We start from the raw sequence: 14,524 nt of genomic DNA, 5'->3' as shown, positions 1-14,524 counted from the left end.
TTATGTATAATGAAAATCGCTTATTGTCACAAGTAGGCTTCAAATGAAGTTACTGTGAAAAGCTCCTAGTCGCCACATTCCGGCACCTGTTCGGAGAGGCTGGTACGGGAAGGTACAGGCTGGTATAGCTGAACAACTAAATTTCATGGTCACAACTCCTAATGTCTTGTACTTTTTATTAAAACGTTGATTTTGACACAAGTTATATTGACTTAAAAAAAGCCCTACATCTCCAATTTCTTAACATTCTGATTTATTAACATAATTTTATTTTTAACAACACGCTTAGCTTTAGTTCATCGTGTTACAGAAATTCTGTTGCTTAAGAAATCTTTGCAGTTTGAGTGAAGCCAGGACTATTAAGAAGTAAAGTCGCTGGCTGGACTCCCAATGGGGCGAAGCAGTAAGGCCACCACAGCGGCAACGTTGAATGTAAATTACAAACAGTAGAAACAGGCCCCTCCCATTAGCAAAGAAGCTTCCTGTCCCCATTTCATTACAACAGCTTTTTTTTTTAAAAAGCAAACAGACTCACCAAACACAAAGGTCTTTAAGACACTATCTACATAAGGCTGTTTTTTAATTTTGTAAATTCAGTTCAATCATACAAGTGGCATGGCAGGAGGGGACGAACTTCCTGCTTTCCATCAGCCAGCAAGTACAGTACCTTGAAGTCAACCAGAGAGAATTTAACAGTCACCACAGTAACAATACTGCACTTCAGTTGGAAGCACATCAAATACTTGACTCCAGAGCAAACCAGGATACAGATAAACCCACAATATAAAAACTCACAAATTTAGGAGAATGAATCAAATATTTTTAGTTACACTGTTAAGAAACTAATTTACTTGAGACTACTTATCAACTTGCATTTGCACATTGAATACTTTCACGTATACCGTACATCATTCAATGGCCTTTTTAAAAAAAGAACACAATGTGTGAAACTCCACAGCAACAATTAAAACGCTTTAATTTTGTGCACTTTTGTTTATTCTTTTCTCTACACGGTTATCATTTCACATTTACACAGTAATATATGCTACATCCCAGAGGTGCAGTCCGAAAGGTCACGAGGCAGTAAGACATTGTCATGTATCCACAGCACCAGTCTGCTGGCACTTGTGGTTGTGGCAGCAACAGTGTAAAACCACTTTGTACGTGGGCGAGCAAGGTGCTTTCAGGTTAGCATTGTGTACTAGATATCTGTGCTAGAGTTTCGGGGGGGGGGGGGGGGGGGGGGGGCGGGGCTCAACAGTAGTTGGTCTCCAGAAATCATCCAGTCATCCCATTCCTACATGTTGCATTTAATGATATCCACGGCAATGGTAAAGCTAGTCCACAGCTCAATTAAAAAGTTTTTTTTGTTAAAAAAGGCACTAAAAAGCTTGCAAAAGTCACAGATGCCGTTTTCTTGTAACAAATAAATAATTTTTAATACGATTGACAAACCAACCGAGAATACTTTATGACCAATGCAAACAAGGAGTCAGGATGACGGGTTCATTGTTGCATGCCAATACCTTACAAGTTGTGCATATTAAAAACAGTAAGTTTTTTGCCTTTCTTATCACCAATTATATGGACTTACTTTCTGCAGCATATTAGTCTTCAGTTCCGTGCTATATAATGTTTAAGAACACAACTACAAATGTATTTCTCAGCAATAACGGTGGGGTTAAAAAACTATTTATTCCCCCCTCCACGGAATCACCCATTTCCCTACAACCCACCCCCTCTCTACCAGATTAGTGGTATTTTACAGAAATTTCACAGAAATTAAATTGAAAATAACAGACAACTGGGAGTGTTACTGACATTATCAGCCTGGATCAGCCCAGAGCAGAATCCTTTCCAACCCCCAGAGGTGCCTTGGTTGTGAATTCTCAAAAAGGTAAATTATTCCCCCCCCCCACCCCCCTCCCCGGCCCGGCTGTTCTTTTTGGGAAAGTCCAAATGGGGAACATTTTATTACAGTGCAGCATAGAAAAAGTCCAAATATACTCATTTTTTAATGAAGAAATGACAGAAATCAGGGTTAGCACTGATTACAGAGAAATGGGGAACGTAGACAATGCATCAAGCAATAAAGAAATGCACTGAAAATTGATTTACATCAACAGATTCAAACAGAATACAATAACTATGAAACAGCCATTGTACATTATAGACATATTTAGGAAACTACATTTTTTTTTTAAATATAAAATTGGTTCACCCTCTAAAGTGGGGCAACACAGTGGTACCACAACATCACGTGTTAGAGCTCAGATGCTTCAGAGAAGTGCAGGTGTCGCAGCACCTGGACATGGCTCGCATAGGCTGGACTATATCGTCCTGGGCTTCCAAACTCTGAGTAAGGAGAGCTCCCGAACTTTCCTGGACTGTGGCACAGTGGACTGGACCTTCCATGAGTGGAGAGACCAGGGCTGCACGGAGAATTCGGTGTAAATGGCTGCATTTTTGGTCTCCCCTTTAATACAGCAGGGCTTGGCCAACTGCAAGAACAAATAAAAAATTGTAAAAGCAACTGTTCTGTCAATTTATTTCACTCTCGTGCCAGGTTATACCTGAAACTCCCCCATACACACTCTGCTCTGTGGAACAACCACAATAAGTGTTAGTACTGTATGTATTTATATGAAAGTTAACTTCTTTAAGGTTTGATAACAAGATACTTTTCTCATCAAAATTACTTAATTACGGGCAGCATGGTGGCACAGTGGTTAGCACTGCTGCCTCACGGCGCCGAGGTCCCAGGTTCGATCCAGGTTCGATCCTGGCTCTGGGTCACTGTCCGTGTGGAGTTTGCACATTCTCCCAGTGTTTGCGTGGGTTTCGCCCCCACAAGCTAAAGATGTCCAGGCCACGCTAAATTGCCCCTTAATTGGAAAAAAATGAATTGGGTACTCTAAAGTTATTGTTTAAAAATTACTTAATTGCAACTGGAACTCAAACTGAAAATAGCTCAACTGCAGACAAACACTCCACATTCAATTGATCAACCCCAATTGTACTTTACTTGAGGAGGAACTCCCACTGCATCAACCAGCTCTCGGACAACAGAATATGTGCACACGAAGAAAAAGTTGGCCGAATTAAACTGTTGCCTTCAGTGGCTTTACTCAATCACGAAAGATTAAGTAAGAAGTCTGATGAAGGAGCTACACTCCGAAAGCTAGTGATTCGAAACAAACCTGTTGGACTTTAACCTGGTGTTGTAAGACTTCTTACTGTGCTCACCCCAGTCCAACGCCGGCATCTCCACATCATGAAAGATTAAGTTTAAGAGGATAAATCACTTATAAACAAGATTCAGACCTGCAAAATATGGTTTTGTGCGGGTAGGGGGCAGATAGAGGTGAAGAAATCGAACATGATATTGCAGAGTAAATAATTTTAAGGTGTTAAGATTAATCTGGGGAACTACCGTGGCCAAATAAAGGTCATACGAGTGCATGAGTATTCATTCAAGCCCTTTCAGCACAGTTACAGTTGCTAACCTTTGGGTGAGATGTTGAAAAAGCAGATGGGACCTCCGTTTATGTGGATTTAAACAGGTGGGTGAGTGTCTTGCTAGTTAATGGCAATAACTAAACACTTCTTTCCATACGCAATAAAATTACTTAGATTAAAACCCAAACTTTACAAGTTTGCCAAGAGCTTTACTGTAGAGTCGCTCAATGCATATAATCTAGCATACCCACACACAAGTTCTAAGTAACATTAAACAGGAACAAGTTGTAACAAACATTTGCTGTTCACCGTAACAACAACTCAGCTCCCAATAAAAACATCTATAACAATCAGAAAACGAAACACCATCATTGAACCACCCACACTGTATCTTAGCTTTCTGCCCAGTGATAAATGCCATAATGGTGACTATATTAGATCACGTGGCGAGTTCCACTTGATGACCATTTAAGACAATGAGTTTCTATCTATTATTTTCTTGGATTTGTACAAAGCTCACAAATATAAAACCTCACAGAAACATGCAATATGCTGCAAGTAGCAAGCTCTATACCAAATATTTGGTAGGTGGGAATTAAATTCTCTTGTCAATGAAGAATATAATAACTCACATGTACAACACCTGCTTCGCAACATGTCAACTGTTCAAAACCCAAAAGGCCATTTGCCGTCTTTTTGGTCTGCTCTCTCTTGTTCTCACCAGAAAGTGGTGACTACATTTGGCAAACAGACAGCAACACTCCGGCACCTTGGCCCCACGTGTGGGCTTAGGCTATGAGAATCACCTGGCTGCTCGATTCTGGGATCCCAAAGATGACACACTTCTGCCTGATAGCCACACAGGCAGACTTCAACAGCAGCAATCAAGAACAGGATTCTGCTCCTTCCTGAGCACAGGCAGCACTAAACCGGAGGTCAACATAGGATAGGGAGATGATCGCACTCAGCACAGACAAATAATCAAAGATAGACTTTACGATCTGCCTGACTGGACACAGGGTTTTTGGAAATCTCAACACAGCATACATTTTCAGGGCTGCACGGTAGCGCAGTGGTTAACACTGCTAGCTCACGATGTCGAAGACCCGGGTTCGAATCACGGCCCCGGGTCACTATTCGTGTGGAGTTTGCACATTCTCCCCATGTCTGCGTGGGTCTCACCCCCACAACCCACAAGGATGTGCAGTGTAGGCGGATTGGCCACACTAAATTGCCCCTTAAATGGAAAAAAAATAATTGGGTACTCTAAATTTATATTTAAAAGAAAGTCACTGTACATTTGTGTGTAATGTAACGTAGTGGTTGTGTTACCAGACTAGCAGTCTATGTGTTCAAATGTTACGAAGGTAAGATGTAAAACTGAATTCAGTTATTTGTAGAATGGTAGCAGCAGAAAAATGACCACAAAAGGTGCTGGACAGTAAAAACTAAAGCGGTTTCTACAGTGTCCTGTGGAGAAGGGAACCTACCATTCCCAGATCTGGCCTGACCTGGCCTCCACACAACTGCAGTCCACACATTGTGGTTTGCTCTTAATGCCCTTGAAAAGACCAAAATGTAGTGCACCAGGTTCACTATTGCCATCTCAGGACAAGTAAATGTCTTAAGTCATATATATCCCGAGAACTATTTGGAAAAGGCTATATTTCAATTAGAAATTGTAAAGAATAGACGACCACCAGGCATTGCTTTTTTTCTATACAAACCCTATGAAACAAATTTTACAAACCCCTCGCCAATGACATTATATTATAAGATATATTAAAGCAGCGTGAATTTGATTTTTTCAAAGTTAGGATCTAGGATAACTAGGTCACTGTAAAAGGGTCCTCCTCCTTCTGAAAAGTCTGAGTGGACGAGGCTTTCTTTGCCTTCAAAACCCACCTCTGCATTTCTGATACGGAGTAGGACTGCATTCTGTTCTTCCACTGATTTAAACATGGGAACATCTGAGAGTCAATATCAACCCCACTGAGTGCAGCTAAAACATCACCGTCAAGCTTAGTTGGTTCATCTCTGGAGGAGAGAAAAGAGAATTGCATAAGCTTCAACGTTAACTGTTCATTCCAATATTTTTAAACAAAAAGCACAAGATACCAGTTGATAAGAACATAGTTACCTCTTCTCCCTTGTTTGAGTATATGTATGTCTGCGAGTGAGAGTCAGCATACTTTCTCACACTCGCAGAATGCGTATACTTCCTCACTCGCAGACATTCATATACTTCCACACACTCGCAGACATACGTATACTTTCTCACTCGCAGAATGCGTATACTTCCTCACACTCGCAGACATTCATATACTTCCACACACTCGCAGACATTCATATACTTCCTCACACTCGCAGACATTCATATACTTCCTCACACTCGCAGACATACGTATACTTCCTCACACTCGCAGATAAACGTATATTTCCTCACACTCGCAGACATACGTATACTTCCACACACTCGCAGACATTCATATACTTCCACACACTCGCAGACATTCATATACTTCCTCACACTCGCAGATATACGTATACTTCCTCACACTCTCAGATAAACGTATACTTCCTCACACTCGCAGACATACATATACTTCCTCACACTCGCAGACATACATATACTTCCTCACACTCGCAGACATACATATACTTCCTCACACTCGCAGACATACATATACTTCCACACACTCGCAGACATACATATACTTCCTCACACTCGCAGACATACGTATACTTCCTCACACTCGCAGATAAACGTATACTTCCTCACATTCGCAGATATACGTATACTTCCTCACATTCGCAGATATACGTATACTTCCTCACACTCGCAGACATACATATACTTCCTCACATTCGCAGATAAACGTATACTTCCTCACACTCGCAGATATACGTATACTTCCTCACACTCGCAGACATACGTATACTTCCTCACACTCGCAGACATACGTATACTTCCTCACACTCGCAGATAAACGTATACTTCCTCACACTCGCAGACATACATATACTTCCTCACTCTCAGATAAACGTATACTTCCTCACTCGCAGACATACGTATACTTCCTCACACTCGCAGACATTCATATACTTCCACACACTCGCAGACATTCATATACTTCCTCACACTCGCAGACATTCATATACTTCCTCACACTCGCAGACATTCATATACTTCCTCACACTCTCAGATAAACGTATACTTCCTCACACTCGCAGACATTCATATACTTCCTCACACTCGCAGACATGCATATACTTCCTCACACTCGCAGACATGCATATACTTCCTCACACTCGCAGACATGCATATACTTCCTCACACTCGCAGATAAACATATACTTCCTCACACTCGCAGATATACGTATACTTCCTCACACTCTCAGATAAACGTATACGTCCTCACACTCGCAGATAAACGTATACTTCCTCACACTCGCAGACATACGTATACTTCCTCACACTCGCAGACATACATATACTTCCTCACACTCGCAGACATGCATATACTTCCTCACACTCGCAGACATACGTATACTTCCTCACACTCGCAGACATGCGTATACTTCCTCACACTCGCAGACATGCATATACTTCCTCACACTCGCAGACATGCATATACTTCCTCACACTCGCAGACATGCATATACTTCCTCACACTCGCAGATAAACATATACTTCCTCACACTCGCAGATATACGTATACTTCCTCACACTCTCAGATAAACGTATACGTCCTCACACTCGCAGATAAACGTATACTTCCTCACACTCGCAGATATACGTATACTTCCTCACACTCGCAGACATACGTATACTTCCTCACACTCGCAGATAAACGTATACTTCCTCACACTCGCAGATATACGTATACTTCCTCACACTCGCAGACATACGTATACTTCCTCACACTCGCAGACAAACGTATACTTCCTCACACTCGCAGACATACGTATACTTCCTCACACTCGCAGATAGACGTATACTTCCTCACACTCGCAGAATGCGTATACTTCCTCACTCGCAGACATACATATACTTCCTCACTCGCAGAATGCGTATACTTCCTCACACTCGCAGACATACATATACTTCCTCACACTCGCAGACATTCATATACTTCCTCGCACTCGCAGATAAACGTATACTTCGTCACAATCGCAGATATACGTATACTTCCTCACACTCGCAGAATGCGTATACTTCCTCACTCGCAGACATACATATACTTCCTCACACTCGCAGACATACATATACTTCCTCACACTCGCAGACATACATATACTTCCTCACACTCGCAGACATACATATACTTCCACACACTCGCAGACATACGTATACTTCCTCACACTCGCAGAATACATATACTTCCTCACACTCGCAGATAAACGTATACTTCCTCACATTCGCAGATATACGTATACTTCCTCACACTCGCAGACATACATATACTTCCTCACACTCGCAGACATTCATATACTTCCTCACATTCGCAGATATACGTATATTTCCTCACATTCGCAGATATACGTATACTGCCTCACACTCGCAGATATACGTATACTTCCTCACACTCGCAGACATACGTATACTTCCTCACACTCGCAGACATACATATACTTCCTCACACTCGCAGACATTCATATACTTCCTCACACTCGCAGACATTCATATACTTCCTCACACTCGCAGATAAACGTATACTTCCTCACACTCGCAGACATACGTATACTTCCTCACACTCGCAGATAAACGTATACTTCCTCACATTCGCAGATATACGTATACTTCCTCACACTCGCAGATATACGTATACTTCCTCACACTCGCAGACATACGTATACTTCCTCACACTCGCAGACATACATATACTTCCTCACACTCGCAGACATTCATATACTTCCTCACACTCGCAGACATTCATATACTTCCTCACACTCGCAGATAAACGTATACTTCCTCACACTCACAGACATACGTATACTTCCTCACACTCGCAGACATACGTATACTTCCTCACACTCGAAGACATACGTATACTGCCTCACACTCGCAGATATACGTATACTTCCTCACACTCGCAGAATGCGTATACTTCCTCACTCGCAGACATTCATATACTTCCTCACACTCGCAGACATTCATATACTTCCTCACACTCGCAGACATTCATATACTTCCTCACACTCGCAGACATTCATATACTTCCTCACACTCGCAGACATTCATATACTTCCTCACACTCGCAGACATACATATACTTCCTCACACTCGCAGACATACATATACTTCCTCACACTCGCAGACATTCATATACTTCCTCACACTCGCAGACATTCATATACTTCCTCACATTCGCAGATATACGTATACTTCCTCACACTCGCAGACATACGTATGCTTCCTCACACTCGCAGACATTCATATACTTCCTCACACTCGCAGATATACGTATACTTCCTCACACTCGCAGAATGCGTATACTTCCTCACTCGCAGACATACATATACTTCCTCACTCGCAGAATGCGTATACTTCCTCACACTCGCAGACATACATATACTTCCTCACACTCGCAGACATTCATATACTTCCTCGCACTCGCAGATAAACGTATACTTCGTCACAATCGCAGATATACGTATACTTCCTCACACTCGCAGAATGCGTATACTTCCTCACTCGCAGACATACATATACTTCCTCACACTCGCAGAACGTGTATACTTCCTCACTCGCAGACATACATATACTTCCTCACACTCGCAGACATTCATATACTTCCTCACACTCGCAGACATTCATATACTTCCTCACACTCGCAGATAAACGTATACTTCCTCACACTTGCAGACATTCATATACTTCCTCACTCGCAGACATACGTATATTTCCTCACACTCGCAGACATATATATACTCACTCGCATACATACATATAGGGGCGGCACGGTAGCACAGTGGTTAGCACAGTTGTTTCACAGCTCCAGGTTCCCAGGTTCGATTCCCGGCTTGGGTCACTGTCTGTGCAGAGTTTGCATGTTCTCCCTGTGTCTACGTGGGTTTCTGGGTTCCGGTTTCCTCCCACAGCCCAAAGATGCGCAGGTTAGGTGGATTGGCCATGATAAATTGCCCTTATTTTAGGTGGGGTTCCTGGCTTACGGGGATAGGGTGCAGGTGTGGTTTTAAGTGTGTGTTCTTTCAAGGAGTCGGTGCAGACTCGATGGGCCAAATGGCCTCCTTCTGCACTGTAAATTCTATGATATACTCACTCGCACATACATACCTATACTCACTCGCACATACATACCTATACTCACTCGCATACATACATACACTCACTCGCATACATACATACACTCACTCGCATACATACATACATACATACATACAAATACTCGCATACTAATGTAATAATCTTTACTGTCACAAGTGGGCTAACATTCACACTGCAATGAAGTTATTGAGAAAAGCCCCTAGTTGCCACATTCCGGCACCTGTTCAGGTACAGAGGGAGAATTCAGAATGTCCAATTCACCTAACAGCACGTCTTTCAGAACTTGTGGGAGGAAACCGGAGCACCCGGAGGAAAGCCACACAGACACGGGGAGAGCGTGTAGACTCCGCCGGGAATTGAACCTGGGACCCTGGCGCTGTGAAGCCATAGTGCTAACCATTATGCTACCGTGCTGCCCACTACATATGTAGTGCATACATACATATACATACTCACACTCGCATACATACATATTCTCACTCATACACATGCATGTACTCACTCATACACATACTCACACACATGCATACTCACTCCTATATACATGTATGCATTCACTCCCATATACACGCATGTACTCACTCATATACATACATATTTCATAGAATTTCATGGAATTTACAGTGCAGAAGGAGGCCATTCGGCCCATCGAGTCTGCACCAGCTCTTGAAAAGAGCAACCCACCCAAGGTCAACACCTCCACCCTATCCCCATAACCCAGTAACCCCACCCAACACTAAGGGCAATTTTGGACACTAAGTGCAATTTATCATGGCCAATCCACCTAACCTGCACATCTTTGGACTGTGGGAGGAAACCGGAGCACCCGGAGGAAACCCACGCACACACGGGGAGGATGTGCAGACTCCGCACAGACAGTGACCCAAGCTGGAATCGACCCTGGGACCCTGGAGCTGTGAAGCAATTGTGCTATCCACAAGGCTACCGTGCTGCCCCACTCATACATACATATACCCATTCCTATACATAGATACATTCACTCCTATGTACTCATATACACACATATACTCACTCATACACATGCATATACTCACTCCTGTATATATTCATATACATACTCACTCACATATGTACATATATGAACATATGTACATAAACTCGCTCATATATACTGATATACATACATATACTCACTCACATGTACCAAATATGTACATACGTACATAGACTCACTCATGTATACCATATACGTACATAAGGGGCAGCACAGTGGCATAGTGGTTAGCACTGCTGCCTCAGTGCCAGGGACCCAGGTTCAATTCCGGCCTCAGGTGACTGTCAGTGCGGAGTTTGCACTTTCTTGCCGCGTCGGTGTGGGTTTCCTCCGGGTGCTCCGGTTTCCTCCCACAGTCCAAAGATGTGCAGGTTAGGTGGATTGGCCATGATAAATTGCCCCTTAGCGTCCAAAAGGTTAGGTGGGGTTACTGGGATGGGGTTGGGGCATTGGCCTTGGTAGGGTGTTCTTTCTCAGGGTTGGTGGAGACTCCATGGGCCAAATAGCCTCCTTCTGCACTGCATGGATTCTATGATATACTCGCCTACGTACATGTACACACTCATATATATTCATATACGTACATGTCCTCATTCATATAGACTCAGATATGAGTCAATGTACATATACTCACTTGTATGTATACATACATCACTCACATACACTCATGTACATATACACACACGTACATATACTCACTCATAAATACCATATATGTACAAATACTCACGTATATGTACATGTACTCACTCATGTGTACTCATACGTACATGTACTCACTCATATGTGTGTACATATATGAGTCTATATATGTACTCACCCATATATATATACTCACCCATATATAATATACGTATATATACTCACTCATATAGACTCTATTTAAAAAAAAATAAACATACAATACCCAATTATTTTTTTCCAATTAAGGGGCAATTTAGCGTGGCTAATCCACCTACCCTGCACATCTTTGGGTTCTGGGGGTGAGACCCATGCAGGCATGGGGAGAATGTGCAAATGCCACATGGACAGTGACCCAGGGCCAGGATCGAACCCGGGTCCTTGGCGCTGTGAGGCAGCAGTGCTAACCACTGCACCACTGTGCTGCCCCACATATACTCACTCACATACGCACGTATGCTCATTCACGTACGCACGTATGCTCACTCAGGTACGCACGTATGCTCACTCACGTATGCACGCATGCTCACTCACGTATGCTCACTCACGTATGCACGCATGCTCACGTATGCTCACTCACGTATGCACGCATGCTCACGTATGCTCACTCACGTAGGCACGCATGCTCACTCACGTATGCTCACTCACGTATGCACGCATGCTCACTCACGTATGCACGCATGCTCACGTATGCTCACTCACGTACGTATGTATGCTCACTCACGTATGCACGCATGCTCACTCACGTATGCTTACTCACGTATGCACGCATGCTCACTCACGTATGCACGCATGCTCACTCACGTACGTACGCTCACTCACGTATGCACGCATGCTCACTCACGTATGCACGCATGCTCACTCACGTATGCACGCATGCTCACTCACGTATGCACGCATGCTCACTCACGTATGCACGCATGCTCACGTATGCTCACTCACGTATGCACGCATGCTCACGTATGCTCACTCACGTACGCATGTATGCTCACTCACGTATGCACGCATGCTCACTCACGTATGCACGCATGCTCACTCACGTACGCATGTATGCTCACTCACGTATGCACACATGCTCACATATGCTCACTCACGTATGCACGCATGCTCACGTATGCACGCATGCTCACATATGCTCACTCGCGTATGCACGCATGCTCACTCACATACGCACGTATGCTCACTCACAAATGCACAATTATCACTCACATACAAACGTATGCACACTCACACGTACATATATTCACATACGTATACTCATACGTACGTATACTCACTCATGTATACTCCCTCATACACACGTACACTCACTTATACACGTACGTATACTAACCTCATACACGTACGTATACTAACCTCATACACGTACGTATACTCACTCATACACGTACGTATACTCACTCATACACGTACGTATACTCACTCATACACGTACGTATACTCACTCATACACGTACGTATACTCACTCATACACATACTCGCTCATATATACTCATACATACTGATACTCACTCAAATACGCATACGCACATATACTCACTCATATACGTTCATATACGCACATATACTCACTCATATATGCACATATACTCACTCATATATGCACATATACTCACTCATACACGCCCATCTACTCACTCATACTCGTCCATCTACTCACTCGTCCATCTACTCACTCGTCCATCTACTCACTCGTCCATCTACTCACTCGTCCATCTACTCACTCGTCCATCTACTCACTCGTCCATCTACTCACTCATACTCGTGCATCTACGCACATATACTCACTCATATCCGCACATATACTTACTCAATTTATTTATTTTTTTAAAGTTAGAGTACCCAATTCTTTATTTCCCCCAATTAAGGGACAATATGGGCTGCACATGTAGCACAGTGGTTAGCACTGTTGCTTCACAACTCCAGGGTCCCAGGTTCGATTCCCAGCTAGGGTCACTGTCTGTGCGGAGTCTGCACGTTCTCCCCGCGTCTGCGTGGGTTTCCTCCGGGTGCTCCGGTTTCCTCCCACAAGTCCAAAAGACGTGCTTGACAGGTGAATTGGACATTCTGAATTCTCCCTTTGTGCACCCGAACAGGCACCGGAGTGTGGCGACTAGGGGCTTTTCACTTCGTGCAATGTTAATGTAAGCCTACTTGTGCCAATAAAGATTCTTATTAATTAGCGTGGCCAAGCCACCTACCCTGCACATCTTTGAGTTTGTGGGGGTGTAACCCATGCAGACAAAAGGAGAATGTGCAAACTTCACACGGACAGTGAGCTCGAGCCGCAATTGAAGCTGGGACCTTGACGCCGTGAGGAAGCAATGCTAACCACGACTTCACCGTGCCGCCCTCTTATACTCACTCATACACGTACATATGCTCACTCATACATATACTCACTGATACATGTACATCTACTCACACATACACGCCCACCTACTCACTCATACACGTCCATCTACTCACTCATACACGCCCATCTACTCACTCATACACGTCCATCTACTCACTCATACACGCCCATCTACTCACTCATACACGTCCATCTACTCACTCATACACGTACATCTACTCACACATACACGCCCATCTACTCACTCATACACGTCCATCTACTCACTCATACACGCCCATCTACTCACTCATACACGTCCATCTACTCACTCATACACGCCCATCTACTCACTCATACACGCCCACCTACTCACTCATACACGCCCACCAACTCACTCATACACGCCCACCTACTCACTCATACACGCCCATCTACTCACTCATACACGTCCATCTACTCACTCATACACGCCCATCTACTCACTCATACACGCCCACCTACTCACTCATACACGCCCACCAACTCACTCATACACGCCCACCTACTCACTCATACACGCCCATCTACTCACTCATACACGTCCATCTACTCACTCATACACGTCCATCTACTCACTCATACACGCCCATCTACTCACTCATACACGCCCACCAACTCACTCATACACGCCCACCTACTCACTCATACACGCCCATCTACTCACTCATACACGCCCATCTACTCACTCATACACGCCCA

At 43.7% G+C, this 14,524-nt stretch overlaps 1 protein-coding gene across 2 annotated transcripts in view; it reads right to left on the bottom strand.

The window, feature by feature from the left end:
- Nucleotides 1-236: 236 nt before the first annotated feature.
- Nucleotides 237-14,524, bottom strand: part of ankle2 (ankyrin repeat and LEM domain containing 2) — a 99,318-nt gene continuing 85,030 nt past the window's right edge. For both annotated transcript variants that reach the window (XM_072469709.1, XM_072469797.1), the window contains exons 12-13: nucleotides 5,365-5,496; nucleotides 237-2,501 (exon numbers count right to left, since the gene is read on the bottom strand). In XM_072469709.1, coding sequence (XP_072325810.1) covers nucleotides 2,264-2,501; nucleotides 5,365-5,496 — 370 coding nt within the window. In that variant the 3' untranslated portion in view covers nucleotides 237-2,263. The remainder of the gene's footprint in view (nucleotides 2,502-5,364; nucleotides 5,497-14,524) is intronic.

The sequence above is a fragment of the Scyliorhinus torazame genome, chromosome 1, assembly GCF_047496885.1.
Source record: "Scyliorhinus torazame isolate Kashiwa2021f chromosome 1, sScyTor2.1, whole genome shotgun sequence".
NCBI classification, from domain to species: domain Eukaryota; kingdom Metazoa; phylum Chordata; class Chondrichthyes; order Carcharhiniformes; family Scyliorhinidae; genus Scyliorhinus; species Scyliorhinus torazame.
The sequence above is the reverse complement of the archived record's forward strand: the minus strand, read 5'-3'. Positions and strand labels throughout refer to the sequence as shown.